Source organism: Talpa europaea (genome assembly GCF_964194135.1).
Source record: "Talpa europaea genome assembly, chromosome: 15".
Classification (NCBI taxonomy): Eukaryota; Metazoa; Chordata; class Mammalia; order Eulipotyphla; family Talpidae; genus Talpa; species Talpa europaea.
In genome coordinates, this window is record NC_140083.1 from 45,988,218 (window position 1) to 46,005,731 (window position 17,514).

The 17,514-nt window shown below is 39.7% G+C and overlaps 1 protein-coding gene across 2 annotated transcripts in view; it reads right to left on the minus strand.

The window, feature by feature from the left end:
- The window catches only part of CNTN1 (contactin 1), a gene marked incomplete at both ends in the record, with an annotated part of 185,035 nt that overhangs the window by 66,719 nt on the left and 100,802 nt on the right, over positions 1 to 17,514 (minus strand). For both annotated transcript variants that reach the window (XM_084255481.1, XM_084255480.1), the window contains one exon: positions 15,157 to 15,306. In XM_084255481.1, the coding sequence (XP_084111607.1) occupies positions 15,157 to 15,306 (150 nt within the window). The remainder of the gene's footprint in view (positions 1 to 15,156; positions 15,307 to 17,514) is intronic.

Here is a 17,514-nt window from a genome sequence, read left to right on the forward strand (position 1 = left end):
TCAAAAAATTAAAAATAGAAATTCCATACTGTCTGGGTTCTTGCCCCCAAAATACAAACATGGTAATTTGAAGAGATACATGCACCCCCATGTCCACTGCAATAGGATTTATAATAGTCAATAACCAGAAACACTAGGAGCCCATTTACTGATGAATGGATAAAGACACTGTGGAATATATACACAATTGAATACTACTCAGCTATGAAAAAGATGAATCCTGCCATTTGCAACAAAACAATGGACTGCAAAGATATTATGCTTAGTGAAATAAGCCTGAGAGCAAAAGACACTGTATAATTTCACTCACATCATATAGATAGAAAACAAAGAAACAGATGAACTAAATAAAATAAAAATAAACTTTTGACTATAAAGCCCCACTAGAGAAGGGGTGGATAAATTGAAAAAAATAATGATGATAAGGTGAAAGATAGATTTGAACTTTTCTAGATGAAATTAATGTAGTATACATACATATTTATTATAATGACACACAAAAGGAGCTTATATAATGTTACAATGCATTGTTTTTTCAATTAAAAAATTAATTAAAATACACAATACACATGCACACACACATACACATATATACAAATGGGCAGAAGATCTGAAGACATTTTGGCAAAAAAGGCATACAGGGTAACAACAGGTACATGACAAGATGTTCAAAATCACTGATCAGGGAAATTCAAATCAAATCCACAATGAGACATCTCAAATATATTAGAATGGCTATATATCAAAAGACAAAAAATAAGAAGTGTTGGTAAGGAGGTACAGAGATAGGATCCCTTATTACCTAATGTTGGTGGGAATGCAAATTGGTGCATACTTCACAATGGAAAATAGTGTGTCTGGCCCTCAAGAAATTGAAAATACAACTACAATCGATCAAGCAATCCCACCTCTAGTTATACAAAGAAAATATAAATACTAACTTGAAGAGATACAGGCAACCCATGTACACTGCATTTTCTATTAACCATGATAATGAAAACAACCTAAATGTCTATCAAGGGAGGAGTGGATACATATGCACCATTTTCTTTATCCACTCATCTATTTATATTGCTATTTACAGAACTGTATATATATATATATATATATATATATATATATATATATGATTCAGCCATTAAAAAGCATGAAATCTTACCATTTGAAACAACATAAATGGAATTTGAGGGCATTATGTTATGTGAAATAAATCAAGAGAAAAACAAATACTGTAACTCTCTCTTATGTGCAGAACCTAAAAACGAAACAACGAAGCTCATAGAGACAGAGAACACAGTAGTAGTTGCCAGAGATGGGTGGGTGGAGGTGGGGTGATGGAAGAAATGGGTGAAGGCCATTAAAAGATAAACCCACCAATTAAAAAAATAAATAGGTCCCAGTGATGTAATGTACAACATGGGGATGATAGCTAATAATATTCTACTACACATTTGAAAGTTGCTAAGACAGATTTACTTATTTTTTTAATGTCATCTTTCCTTTTTGTATAATGTTTAATTTCTCTCCTCAGGTGTAATCCCTGTAAAATTCCCACCTCCAAATCACCCATGAACCATCACCATAGTCTATCATGCTCTTCCTCCACTGTTTTGTACCTTCTCCCTCCCCACCCTCCCCTGCTATATGTCTTGAATATATAGTTTGCCTGCTAGTTTTGTCTTTTTTTTTCTGACCCCTTATTTAGTTCCCCTATATTCCTCCTATAAATGAAACCAATCAATATTTCTTTTCTTTTTTCCTTTGACTTATTTCACTGAGCATAACTGCCTCCAGCTCCATCCATGTTGCTGCAAATGGGTATGAGTTTATATTTTTTGATTGCTGACTAGTATTCCATTGTGTCTATAGACCACATCTTTTTGATCCAGTCATCTGTTTGGGGACATTTAGTTTGTTTCCATATCTTAGCTATTGTAAATAGCACTTCAATAAAAATAGTGCAGGTTTCCTTTAGAATTAATGTTTTTGTGTCCTTTGGGTAGATTCCTAGGATTGGAATTGCTGGGTGATATGGTAGATTCATTTTTTAATAATTTGAGGGCCCACCACACAGTTTTCTACAGTGGTTGGACCAGTTTGCATTCCCACCAGCAAATTAAAGGGGTTCCTCTTTCTCCATATCCTCGCCCATATTTGTTGTTTCTAGATTTTTTAAAATGGGACATTTTTACTGGTGTGAGGTGGTATCTCATTGTGATTTTGATTTGCATTTCCCTGATTATAAGTGATGTTGAGCATTTTTTCATGTGCCTGTTGATTATATGCATTTCCTTTTTGGAGAACTCTCTTTTTACCTCATCTGCCCATTTTCTGATTGGGTTGTTTTGTTTTTGTTGAGCTGTGTAAGCTCTTTGGACATCTTTGATATAAATCCCTTATTAGCTGTATGGAGGGCAAATATTTTCTACCAATCTGTAGGGTGTCTCTTCATTTTGGTTGTTGTCTCTTTTACTGTACAGAAGATTTTAATTTGATGTAGTCCCAGCTATTTATCTTTTCCTTCATTTTCTTTGCTTGGGGTGGGAAGGCGGTGAGTCCTCAAAGATGTGTCTGAGATGTATGTCATGGAATGTTTTACCTATATTTTCTTCTATATATTTTATGGTTTTAGGTCTTGCATTCAAGTGTTTTATCCATTTTGAATTGGTTTGTTTGTACGGTGTGAAGTAGTAGTCTAATTTCATTCTTTTGCATGCAGCAGTTCAGTGTTCCCAGCACCATGTATTGAGGAATCTGTCCTTGTTCTAGTGTGTATTCTTTGCTCGTTTGTCATAGATCAGTTGTCTATATATGTCTGGGTTTTCAATTCAATTCCACTGGCTTGTGTGTCTGTTTTTGTTCCAGTACAATGCTGTTTTATTTATTGTGGCTTTGCAGTATAGTGTGAAGTATGGGAGTGTAATACCTCCATTCTTCCTTTTTTTTTTTTTAGTCAGGAGAGCTTTGGCTATTTGAGGATTTTTTTTTTGCGTGTTTTCATATGAATTTCATCCATATTTGTTCTATTTCTTTGAAGAATGCCATTGAGATTTTTATTGGACTTGCACTGAATCAGTAAATTGCTTTTGGTAGGATGGCCATTTTGATGATGTTATTTCTGCTGATCCATAATAAGCAGGGAACAACTTTCCATTTCTTTGTGTCATTTGCTATTTCTCTTATCAATGTTTGTAGTTTTCTTTGTACAGGTCTTTCATCTCCTTTGTGAGGTTTATTCCCAGGTATTTAATTTTTTTTTGTTATAACTGTTAATGGAATGGTTTTCTTGATTTCTTCAACTTCAGATAGATTGTTGGTGTATAAGAAGGCTACTGATTTTTTTTTTTATAGAGGCATGTTTTCTTTCTTTCTTTCTTTCCTTCTTTCCTTCTTTCCTTCTTTCTTTCTTCAAGCGCTGGGTACAGTCAGAAGCGTGGGAGGGTGAGAGAATTCACCAGAGCCAGAGCGGGGAGCAGAGCAGGCAGAAGGACTGAAGTACACTGCTGAGGGGAGCAGCGGGCGGCAGGAGAGGTCTGCGCGCCATGCGGGACCCTCCTCTGGTGGCCGGGAAGCAGCCAGGGATCGAACCGGCGCCGCAGAGGCCGCGGGCAGCTTCGCAACCCAGCGCTCAACCGCTGCGCCACCGGGGAGGCCCGAAGGCTACTGATTTTTTGTGTGTTGATTTTGTAACCTGCTACCTTGCTAAACTGCTTTATTGTTTGAATTAGTTATTCTGTGGAGTTTTTAGGGTTCTCTATAAATATTTTCATGTCACTGCAAATAGTGATAATTTTACTTCTTATTTCCCAATTTGAATTCCTTGTATGTCTATCTCTTGCCTAACTGCTTTAGCTAGGACTTCCAGCATTACATTGAAAATAGTGGCAAGAGTGGACATCCTTGTCTTGTTCTAGATATTAAGGGGAGGCTTTCAGTTTTTCACCATTAAGAATGATATTGGGGCCTCCACTGGTGGCGCAGAGGCTGAGCGCTGGGCTGCGAAGCTGCCCGCAGCCTCTGCAGCACCGGTTCGATCCCCGGCTGCTCCCGACCACCACAGGAGGGTCCCGCATGGCGTGCAGACCTCTCCTGCCACCTGCTGCTCCCCTCAGCAGTGTACTTCGGTCCTTCTGCCTGCTCTGCTCCCCGCTCTGGCTCTGGTGAATTCTCTCACCCTCCCGCGCTTCTGACTGTACCCAGTGCTTGTATAAATAAATGAATAAATCTTTAAAAAAAAAATGATATTGACTGTAAGTTTGTCATATATGGCTTTATTAAGTTAAGTCATATTCCTTCTATTCAAGAATTTTGAGGGCATTTATCATAAATGGATGCAGAACTTTATCCAATGTTTTCTTGGCATATATTGCTATGATCATATGGTTTATATTTTTATTTTTGTTGACATGGTGAATTACATTAATTGATTTCTGGATGTTGAACCATCCTTATATCTCTGTATAAATCCCACTTGATCATGATGTATTATCTGTTTGATGCATTGTTGGGTTTGATATGCTAGGATTTTGTTGAGAATTTTTGCATTAGTTCATTAGGAAGATTGGTCAGTAGTTTTCTTTTTTTTATCTTCTTTGTTTGGTTTTGGTATTAGTGTAATGTTGGCTTTGTAAAATGTACTTGGTAGTATTTCTTCCTTCTCAATTTTTTGGAAGAGATTTTGAAGGACAGACACCAGTTTATCTTTGAATATTTAGGAGAACTCATTTGTCAAACTATCTGTAGCTGGGCTTCTGTTTGGTGGGGGAGGTTTTTGATTACTATTTCAGTTTTGCTACTTGTAATTGGCTTGTTTAGATTTTATATCTCTTCTTTATTCAGCTTTGGATGATTATATAGTTCTAAGAATTTGTCCATCTTATCTAGATTGTTGAACTTGTTTGCATATAAGTGTTTATAGTAATCTCTGATTAGCATCTGGATTTCTGCTGTGTCTGTTATAATTTCTTACCTTTCACTTATGATCCTATTTATTTGAGTTTTCTTTTTTTTTTTCTTTGTGCATCTGGCTGGCTAGAGGTTTGTCTATTTTGTTTATTTTTTCCCCAAAGAACCAGTTATTCATTTCACTGATCTTTTCTATTGTTTTTTAGATTTCTCTTTCATTTATTTCTGCTTGAATTTTTATTATTTCTTTTCTTCTACTCATTTTGGGGTCTTGTTGTTTTCTAGTTCTTTGAGATTTGAGATTAAGTTGTTTTTGTTTTATTTGTTTTGAGATTAGGATTCTTTTTTGTTTCTTGGTGTGTGTGTGTGTGTGTGTGTGTGTGTATATATATATATTCTGGAAAGCTGTGTGCTCTTTGTTATTTGTCTCAATGTTTTTCTTAATGTGTTCTTTAATTTCTTAAATTAGCATGATTTCAATCTTCATGTATTTGCTGATGTTTGCTTGTGTCCCAGTACATGGTCTACCCTGGAGAATGATCCATGTGCACTTGAGAAGAATGTGTATTCAGTGTTGTATGGGTGCAGTGCCCTACAGATGTCTGTTAAACCCATGTGTTCTAAGTATTTTTTAGGACTACTGTGTCTTTGTTTATTTTTTTGTCTCATTGATCTGTATATTGGTGAAAGTAGGGTGTTATAGTCTCCTACCACATATGTATTTTCTCTAATGTCTGTTTTTGGTTTAGAAAGTAATTGTCTGGATGCAAGGATCAACATGGCAGCAGGGAAACACTGCGAGTAAGTCCTCCCACACACACAAAAAAAAGTTATAGGGAGGAAAAACGTCAGGTCCCTGCAAGAACTGGGACACGGAAGATAAACAGGTGACTCTGTCAAACTGCCCAAAGAGGAAAGTTGCCATAAAAGAGGACGAGAAGAGAGGAAATCACAGAACCCTGCGACACTCCCCCACCCACAAAGCCAGCACACTCTGACCAACAGAAACGAGGGAAATAAAACAACAACAACGAGAACAAACTGCAGATCAAGCAGACAGCAAGTGGAAAGGAAATACTGCAGGCACTGCACCCCACGAACATGAACTGTGGAGAACCATGTGGGAATTGCCATGAAGGTGAGCAAATGGCTTCAGGTGCCATTAGAGGAAGATAAGGACTCCACGGAGAGACCTACAAATAGCCCATGGCCAGCCAGTAAGTTTGTGCAGAAAAGGGCACGTGCTCTTGAAAAGCATACACAAATGGCGGCTGCCCAGATCCCCGCACCCGCGACATAGGTTCCTGGGGAGATGCGTAGGAACCATCACTGCAATGAATAACCCTCACTGAGTAATCAAAAACCAGGCACCTGGGCACAGGAGCGGGGTGCAAAAGGCGCATTTTCTGTGGACACTGCACTGGGCTTCTGCCCATATCTCGGATCTGAGGGCTTTGGAACTGAGAACCAGGGCCTGGGATCCCCACATCAGCAGGGCACAGGGCGGACACAGTTCCCCCAATCTGTTGAGACATTCCACTCCACCCCCACTCTATTCCCCAGAGACCCACGGGTGGGGGAGGGGGAAAGCACAGCTCTGGAATGATACTAGGAAAGATCTCTGGTGCCACCTAGTGACCAGAACAAAATCAACAACTTCCTGATAGTTGGAATCCAAAACCACCCTCAGGCTCTGAGAGGGTGGGCCATGCAAACTGGGATAAGAAGGAAAACAAGAGGTGGAACAAGACCCCATTCTGGAACTGAGAGCTAGGCACAGAATTTGGGTCATGGGACATGGTAGAACAGTAGGCACTGCACAGGGTGACAGCCAGTGTTTTGGATCTGATAGCCCTGGATGGAACTGAGACCTAGAGTGCAGAATTCAGAGCATGGGATCCACACAGCTGGGGCATAGCACCAGGTGAACATGGGGCAGACACAGCACCCACCCAGCTTGAACAAGAGCCCCTGTGTTAAGGTGCTCCCCCTCCCCCTCCGTTTCTCAGAGAACCACTGGGAAAAAGCACACGTCAGCAAGTACAAGTCACTGTACTTGACCAGAACAAAATGACCCTGAAATGACCCTGCTGGAACTGAGTAAATACAGAGGGAGGGAACTGTAAGGGACAGTGCCTAGCAACAAAGCATCAACACCCTGGTGGAGTTTTGGCATAACAGTGCTGGACTTGGTCTGGTAATCAGTTTCCAATACCACTGAAGGAGCTCACCAAAAAGATGCCCGCCAACACCAGTGGCACACTGTCCCAATGCATAGACTTATAAAGCAAACAGCAGGGAGAAGGAAAAATATAAATCACCAAGCAGGAGGACACACCACAAAAAAAAAAAAAACAAAACAGTCACCAGAGCTTAACAATGACATGGAAAACTTCTCAGCCTGTCAAATAGAGAATTAATGATCATCATGATTAAAAAGCAGAAAGAAAATGAAAAGGAAAAAATGATTTGAAATAAACAATCACTGAACTGAAGAATGAAATTGAGACCTCAAGAAAGGAAAGAAAAGAAATGCAGGAGATAAAAAGATTACTAGAGGAGATAAAGAACTCTGGGAAAAGCAATGAAAACAGAATCGATGAAATTGGAAGAAAGGATCAGTACTCTCGAAGATACAGAAATAAAAAAAGCCACAAGAGAAAAGGAGAGAGAAGTGCAAAGGAAGAAGTATGAAGACATTCTTCGACAATTCTCAGACTCCATGAAGAAAGGAAATGTAAGAGTTATAAGCATTCCAGAAGGTGAGGAGAGAGACAAAGGAACTGAGAAATTATTCAAGGAGATAACTGAAGAAAACTTCCCAAGCATGAAAAAGGAGACAAATATAGACATAGAAGATGCAAGAACACCCAATTACCACAATGAAAAGGAAAATACTGCAAGACACATAATAGTAAAGCTTGCAAGAGTCCAAGACAAGGAAAAAATAATGAAACTGGTAAGGGGGAAGAAACAGGTAACTTACAAGGGAAAACCAATCAGGTTAACTTCAGACTTTTCCAAAGAAACACTATGGACAAGAAGAGAATGGAGTAACATATTCAACAAACTTCAACACAGCAAATTCCAACCAAGAATACTTTACCCTACAAAGCTCTCCTTTCTCTATGAAGAAAAAATATGGACCTTCTCAGACAAACAGAAACTCCAGAAATTCATTACAACTAAACCCCCACTCCAAATAATTCTACAAGAAGTCCTAAAGCCAAAACCAACAGAGGAATGAACAAAATAAAGCGAGGACTAAACAGAATAAAGTGAGGACTAAAATCACAAAGAAAAAAAAAAAAAAACATGGCAAATACAGATGCCAACATATCAGTATTAACTCTAAATGAAAATGGATTAAATTCATCAATAAAAAGACACAGAGTAGCATGCTGGATAAAAAAACAAAATCCAACCTTCTGCTGTTTCCGGGAAACACATTTAAGCACAAAAGATAAACATAGACTGAAAGTAAAAGGTTGGAAAACAATCCTACAGGCAAATGGACCAAAAAAGAAGGCAGGGACAGCTATACTTATATCAGATGAAACAGACTTCAAATTAAAAAAGGTAAAAAGAGACAAAGATGGACACTACATTATGATCAAGGGGACAATACACTGAAAAGAAATAACACTCATCAACATATACTCACCAAATGAAGGCGCACTAAAATATATTAGACAATTATTATCAGCTGTGAAAAGACATTAAAGAAAATACATATATAGTGGGAGACTACAACACCCCACTCTCACCAATGGACACATCAATGAGACAAAAATTAAACAAGGACACTAGAGCCCTAAATAAAGACATAGAACTCATGGACTTAACAGACATCCATAGGACACTGCACCCAAAAAAATCCAAGTACATATTTTTCTCAAGCGCGTACAGGTCATTGTCAGAATTGATCACATGCTGGGCCACAAGACAAACATTAACAGATACATGAAGATCAAAATCATTCCAACAATCTTCTCAAGGAAAAGATACACACCTTGGATTATATCAAACTGAAAAGCTTCTGTACAGCAAGAGACATTAACCAAAACAGAGAGACACCCCACTGATTGGGAAAAAAATCTTTGCACACCATTCAACTATAAGGGACTGATCACAAAGATTTAAAAAGAACTCACAGGACTCAACAAAAACAAAATAAACATTCTAGTCAAGAAATGGGCAGAAGAACTTAAAAGACATTTCTCCAAAGAGGAAATGCAAATGGCCAACGGGCATATGAAAAAATGTTCAACATCCCTTATCATCAGGGAAATGCAAATCAAAACCACAATGAGATACCACCTTACACCAGTAAGAATGACACATATCAAAAACACAGCAACAACAAATGCTGGCGAGGATGTGGTGAAAAGGGAACTCTCCTACATTGCTGGTGGGAGTGCAAACTGGTCCAACCACTATGGAAAGCTGTCTGGAGGTTTCTCAGTCTTCTAAAAATGGAGCTACCATATGACCCAGCAATTCTACTCCCAGCAATTCCACTCCTTTGTCTACCCAACGGACACAAAAACATCAATTCATAAGACCACCTGTACCCCTATGTTTATTGTAGCACTATTTACAATAGGTAAAACCTGGAAACCCAAATGCCCAAAAATAGAGGACTGGATCAAGAAGATGTGGTATATATACAAATGGAATATTATTCAGCAATCAAAAAAATAAAATCATGCCATTCACAGCAACATGGATGGAGCTAGAGGAATCATGTTTGGTGAAATAAGCCAGAAGGAAAAAGAAAAATATCGGATGGTTTCACTTATAGCAGGAATATAGGGGAACCAAGTAAGACAACAGTGTAAAAAAATAATAACAGTACAAAACACAGCAAAGCAAAAACAGACAATTATAAATCAAAGACATACTGCAGGGGAGGAGGCAGGAGAGGGATCAGAGGGAGGGAGGGAGGGAGAGAGCACAGGGGACTGAGGTGATGGTGCACGGGTGCATTGGTGAAGGAAACTCTATATAGGGGACTACATCTGAGGGGGTGGGGGGAAGCAAATATTGTTCAAAAATGAACAATGGGGCCTCCCCAGTGGCGCAGCAGTTGAGCGCTGGGTTGAAAAGATGCCCACAGCCTCTGCGGCGCCAGTTCGATCCCCAGATGCTCCCTGGCTACCGGCAGAGGGTCCCACATGGCGCGCAGACCTCTCATGCTGCCAGCTGCTCCCCTCAGCAGTGTACTTCGTCAGTCTGCCGGCTCTGCTCTTCCCTCTGGCTCTGGTGAAGTCTCTCACCCTCCCGCGCTTCTGACTGTACCCAGTGCTTGTATAAATAAATAAATAAATAAATAAATAAATAAATAAATAAATAAATCTTTTAAAAAAATGAACAATGATGTAAAAAAATAAAAAATAATAAAAAATAAAAATAATGAAAAATAATAAAGTCTTTTAAAAAAGAAAGTAATTGTCTAATGTATTTTGGCACTACTTTATTGGATGCATAGATATTAATGTTGTATAACTTCCTGATGTACTGTCCCCTTGATCATTATGTAGTGACTGTAAACATCTCCTTTCACCTTTTTTTAGTTTGAAGTCTATTTTATCTGATATAAGTATGGCTGCCCTTGCCTTCTTTGAGGGTCATTTTCTTGTAGAATTTTTTTCCAGCCTTTTCATTTTAATCTATGTTTATCTTTGGCTCTTAAATGTGTTTCCTGGAGACAGCAGAAGGTTGAGTTTTGTTTTCTATTTTTTTTTTAAGATTTATTTATTTATTTATACAAGCACTGGGTACAGTCAGAAGCATGGGAGGGTAAGAGAATTCACTAGAGCCAGAGCGAGGAACAGAACAGGCAGACTGATGAAATACACTGCTGAGGGGAGCAGCGGGCACAGCTGGAGCGGGGAGTTGGTAGTAGCAGATTTCTAAAGATTTTGTATGTCTGAGAAGTTTCTTATTTTTCCCTCATATAGGAAGGAGAGTTCTGTAGGCTAAAGTATTCTTGGCTAGAAGTTTTAATCTTGGAGTTTTTTGAATATATTGCTCCATTCTTTTCTTGCCTGTAATGTTTCTTCAGAGAAGCCTGATGTCAGCCTAATCACTTTTCTCTTATTATTTATGTTTCTTCCCCCTCATCAACTTCATTATTTTTTCTTTGTCTTTGACTTTTGGAAGCTTCGCTATTATATGTCATGCTGTATTCTCTTTTTCTTGTGGTAATTATACCTTCCTGTATGTCTATTTTCATTTCCTTCTTGTTTGGAAAGTTCTATTATTTCCTTGAATGGGTTCTTGGCTCTTTTGTCTCTCTCTTCACATTCTGGGAGACTCTTACATTTTCCTTCTTTATGGAGTTGGGTTTATCTCTGTTTCTTCATTTTTTCCCCTTTGTCCATCTCTTTCCTCTTCTTTTTTGGTTCTTTTTATATCTGTATTGTCTAGAGTACGAATTCTTTCTTCCATTTCATCAATTGTTTTTGTTGCTTTCTTGCAGAATTCTTTAGCTCCTCCTTGACTTTTTAACATCCTGCATTTCCTTTATTTTCTTTATTAAAGACTCATTTTCATTCTTCAGTTCAATGACTATATTTCTCATATCATTCTTTTCCATTTCTTCTTCAGTAAAATTTTTATTATAGTGATTCTGAATTCTTCTTCTGTCAGGACGAGAAATTCTTCCATGTCAGTGTTGTTGAATTCTGGGGGCTGATTTTATTTTTGCGGTATGTTTTTCCTCAGAGGGCTTGCTTGCATATTTGTATTTTTATTTGTTCCTGTTGTTTGCTTTCAGGTTTGTTCTATGCACAGGGCCGCTTCACCACTGGTGCTGGCATAGTGTTTCTACTGGAACATCAGGGACTGCTGGCCTGGCTTTTATCTGTTTTGATTGCTGAATAGTATTCCATTATGTATATAGACCACATCTTCTTGTTTCAGTCATCTATTTTTGGGCATTAGGGTTGGTTCCAGGTTTTACCTATTATAAATACTACTGCAATAAACATGGCGGTACAGGTATTCTTTTGAATCATTGTTTGATGTAATCCCAGGTATTTACTTTTTCCTTCACTTTCTTTGCTTTGGGTGATTAGTCTTTAAAGATGTTTCTGAGATGTATGTCTTGTAGTGTTTTCCTTATATTTTCTTCCATATATTTTATGGTTTCAGGTCTTTTGTCCAGATCTTTTATCCATTTTGAGTTGATTTTTGTGCATGGTGAGAGGTTATGGTCTAATGAAACTAATACAATTTAACTAATATGTTAATTAGCTGTCAATAAAAAAAGTTTATATGCTAATTACTGTGGAAACTATGTTAAATCTAACAGACTCTGTTTTGTTTCTAACTGCCATGTTGCAATCTCTGGATGAATTATCAGGCAGCCTGACTCAGCAATCAGTTGACATCTGCTTGAAACAAGTGACTCTACACTGCAGTCTTCTGTCTGAAGGTGTCAGCCAATCATACACAGAAAAATGAACTTAAAAACCAACCCAAAATGTCCAATATAGCCTAAGCTCAGAGCACTTGAGCTTGATCCTTTAATGCTACTTGCCTGCTTGATCCTTTAATGCTACCCCTATAGTCAAGGCGAACATACCTTGGGACCATCTCCTGATTGTGGACCTGGATCATGATCTCTATACCCCCCAAAATACTTTTCATATTATACCCTACTTAATTCTCAGTCAGTAATACCACTTTCATTTAAATAGTCTCTAGTGGAAAAAATATGCTGTCATTTTTGTTTTCCTCTTCCCCTATTATTAATTATGTAAAAGTATTCTTAAAACTTTTATTTTTTTTTTTCTGTGTTTTATCTTTGTTGGATTTGGTTTTATAAAAAACACATGGACTATACTTTTATCAAATCTGGAGCTGTGTGACAATGCAGCACAGGGGCACACCGGCACCAACTTTGCCAGGATGGTTCACAAAAATCACCTGAGTTGTGAAGCCAGCTGTTTCCGTGGGTGGGCCAGTTTTGCGGTCACCAGTCACATCGCCACGAGGAACATCTTTGTTGACAGGCACATTCTCTATTTTTTTTTAAAGATTATTTTATTTATGCATATAAGAACTGGGTGTAGGCCTGAGGTGTGGGGGGGTGTGTGAGAGGATTCACCAGAGACAGAGTGGGGAGCAAAACAGGCAGATCTACTGAAATCCACTGCTGAGGGAGCAGCTGGCAAGAGACAGGAGAAATCTGTTGTGCCATGTGGGTCAGCTCCCTGGCCAGTGATCTAACTCATGCCACAGTCACTGGCGGTAGCTTGATAGCGCTGAGACTCTGACCCCTGCACCACCAGGGAGGCCTGACAGGCAGATTCTTTACATTGAAGCCTATACTGTCCCCAGGAAGAGCTTTACTCAAAGCTTCATGGTGCATTTCAACAGACTTGACTTCATTTTTAGCACTGACTAGAGCCAAGTTTTGCTCACAGGGACAATCCCAACACCACCAAATTTTGTAGATGTCCTGAAGGGGCAGATGCAGGGCTTGTCAGTTGGAGAGTTGGTAACAAGATATAATCAAGAAGCAGGTTCCACTGGCACTGCCATCTTTATGAGTGACTCTCCATCCCTTGGACAAGGCATATTAGCATTGGGCTCCAGCACACTGTCACCATTCCAACCAGAAATTGGCACAAACACTACTATGTCAGGTTTGTAGCCACTTTTTTGAGTGTCACTAACTTTTTTTTTTAAAAAGATTTTATTTATTTATTTATACAAGCATTGGGCACAGTCAGAAGCGCGGGAGGGTGAGAGAATTCACCAGAGCCAGAGCGGGGAGCAGAGCAGGCAGAAGGACTTAGGTACACTGCTGAGGGGTGCAGCGGGCGGCAGGAGAGGTCTGCGCGCCATGCAGGACCCTCCTCCGGTGGCCAGGGAGCAGCCGGGGATTGAACCAGTGCCGCAGAGGCCGCGGGCAACTTCGCAACCCAGCGCTCAACCGCTGCGCCACTGGGGAAGCCCATGTTCCTAACTTTTTCAATGATTTCCTTATATACATTTTGTTAACACCAATGAATAGGTTTTTTGTTGTTGTTGTTTTTTAAAGATGTATTTATTTACTTATACAAGAACCAGGGTACAGGCCAGATGTGCAGGAGGGTGAGAGGATTCACCAGATACAGAGCGGGGAACAGAACAAGCAGACTGACGAAATACACTGCTGAGGGGAGCAGTGGGCGAGACAGGAGAGGTCTGCCGCACCATGTAGGACCCTCGCTGGCCAGCCGGGATCGAACCGGCAATGCAGAGGCTGCGGACAGCTTCATGGCACTCAACTGCCTGTGCCACAAAGGGAGGTCCAACACCAACAAATAGTTTTTTAACACCCAGTGTGTAAGCCAGAAGGGTTTGCTCACAGGTCCGCCCTTTCTTGGAGACACTGGATTCAAACTCACCAACCCCAACAGCAATACCGGGACAGCACAGCCAGCCTCAGATGTGCCTGTAGTCATGCTTTTGATAAATTCTGTGTGTTAGGGTATCAATGATGTCGAAGTTCCACAGGGACATATTGAAGACGATACCATGCTTACAATCAGCTTGCAGTTTATCCAAGACTCAGGCATACCTCTCAGCAGGCTCCTTCTCAGACTTGATGGTTCTTTGTTCAACCCCACCACATCTGGAGACCAGATGGCCAGCAGTGGTGGACTTGGCCAAACTGACATATCCATCAAAGGCATGTTATATGAGTTTTTTTCCTTCCCATTTTTGGCTTAGTTTAGCTGTGTTGTTGTTTTTTTTTTTTTTTAAATATACCTTGTTTTTTTTTTTGTTGTTGTTGTTTTTTTTGTTGTTGTTTTTTTTTGCGCAAAGAAGAACTGGAGTGCAGGGGATGAGAGGATTCATCAGAGACAGAGTGGGGAGCAGAACAGGCAGATCTACTGAAATACACTGCTGAGTGAAAAAGCAGATGAGGCAGAAGAGGTCTGCTGTGCCCTATGAAGATCAGCTCCATGGCTGGAGATGGAACTCAGGCTGTGGGGGTGATAATGCTGGGAATTATCCCCTAGGCCACCAGGGGTTCCTAGCTGTGGTTTTTCACGATGCCTGTGTTCTGGCAGCTAATCCATTGGGAAAAAGCCTGATTCATGTTTTTATTTTTAGCCATCTGGAGTGGAATACATATATACACATACCTTTTTAGAAGAATAACTTGCCTCAGAGCATTATTTATATCCAAATACATTTAACAGTATATTGAATTTGCACTGTACATTTTTGAAGAAGCTTTTTACATACCGGCTCCATCTGTTTTAATTGTGTTTGAAGGTATACTGGGTTCTCCTATACCCAGTGTATTAGTTGCTACCACACGAAACTGGTACTCCATCCATGGGATTAGGTCCACTGCTCTTGCCGCCTCCATATTTCCTTCAATAATTGGGGGATCTATATAAAATAAACATTAAATAGAAAATATTAATTGGCTAACATCATTTGCATAACTTCTCATTTTTAGTATTACTATCTTGGAGAAAATAGCACCTGTTCCATTGATTTGATATTAAATACTAAGAATGACAGATGTTAAATTCATGGCTTAAGAGAAGAGACCATTATAAATATACATATGAATCATATCTTAGGTAAGTCTGGGGTGTGAGGCCTGAGATTCTGCACTCTTAGCAAGCTCCCATATCATGTATATGCTGCTGGACTATGAAATACAACTTGAATAGCAAGATTTCTTGGAGTAAGGGATACAACAGAGGCAGTTAAAAATTTTAAGGACTACCACTCACATAACCTGTGGTTAGGGAATTATCTGATACTAGAGTAGCTATATGTTTATAGCGTACCTATATATTACTCAAGTTACTGTTTTTTAGTTGGTTTTGTAGATGTATACCAAATTGAGTCAATTATAATAAAGGTTATATTTTATGCTACTAGACACAAATGGGAAGATTATAAATTATGGGTAGAATATGATCTGAGATTGCTTATTTAGTTGAGATCGGATAAAACATACAACCAAAGTAGGAATATTTTACACTCTCTTTTTAAATAATTAACCTACATATACATGTATGTGTAAATGCCCTTATACCACTTTGGGTGTAAAGGAGGAAATTTTTCTATAGGTTTGTCTATGACTCATCATCATATCATTTAGGAATTTTTATCTGGCAATGCAGATCTTGAATGTATAGAGTTTTTGGTGGTTTTTTTTTAAAGGTTTATTTATTTATTTATGCAAGCACTGGGTACAGTCAGAAGCGCGGGAGGGCGAGAGAACCCAGTCAGAGTGGAGAGCAGAGCAAGCAGACGGAAGCAGCACACTGCTAAGGGGAGCGGCGGGTGGCAGGAGAGGTCTGCGCACCATGAGGGATCCTCACCCAGTGGCCAGGGATCGAACAGGCGCTGCAGAGGCAGCGGGCAGCCTCGTAACCCAGCGCTCAACCGCTGCGTCACCCGGGAGGCCCATGTATAGGGTTTTTTTTTAATAGATTTATTTATTTTTATACAAGAATTGGGGTACAGGCCAGAGGCACAGGAGGGTGAGAGGATTCAGCGGAAACAGAGGGGGGAGCAGAATAAGCAGACAGACTGAAAGCACTGCTGAGGGGAGCAGCAGGCAAGACAGGTCTGCCGCACCATGTGGCTATCTCCCTGGCCAGCCGGGGCTCGAACCCGCTCTGCAGAGGCTGTGGATAGCTCCACAGTGCTGTGCTCAACCCTCTGCACCACTGGGGGGCCCTGAATATATAGATTTTTAAGATGCTGTACCCATCTCCACAATAAATGCCAAGGATCCAAGTATACACTTTCTACTTTTGGACAAATACTCACATGGCTCAGACTGACCTTGCCTCACTTTGCCAGGATTTTATATGTCCTGGACGCTAATTTTGCCCTCCATTCTCTCTCTCTCTCTCTCTCTCTCTCTCTCTCTCTCTCTTTGTGTTATGGATTTATACATACTTGACATATAATTTTGACTTTCTGATTAAAAGTTTGATTTTGCCTTCCCCTCTGTTTTGACTTTGCTTCTTTATTTCATCTCTCTCCTTCCCTCTTTTCTGTGCTCGTCCCTCCTCTCCTCTCCTGTTTCACACCGAATTAGAGATTGTCTTAGTTAACAAACATTGGATTTCCTTTGGGTGGTCTTAAGAGGAAAGTGTTGTTTTGGCTTGTGAAAGGTTCTTCATGGAAGAATAGAGCAGGTTGTTATGACAGCGGGTAGAGTGGCTCCTCTCCCCTTCAGAAGCTCCTCTGTGTTTTCTGATAAAAGGACAAGCTTTGAGGGGTAAGTGGTGTATTCTAAAATGATAGACCCATATACAAAGCACTGGACCTTGGGAATGTCATCATATTTAGAAAAAAAAAAGGATCTTTTAAGACCCTTTTAAGTTTTAGACTGCAATGAAGTTACGGATGTTGGGATAACATCATCCTGGGGTATATGGTCAGGCCCTAAATCCAACAACAATGTTAATATAAGAGAAACACAGACAAAAGACACATACAGGAGAGGAGGAGGGGATATGACCATGGAGGCAGAAACTGAAGCTATGTCATCATGAGCCAAGGAACATCTTGAACCACCAGAAGCTGGGAGAGAGCTGATGGAGAGACATAGACCTGCCAACACCT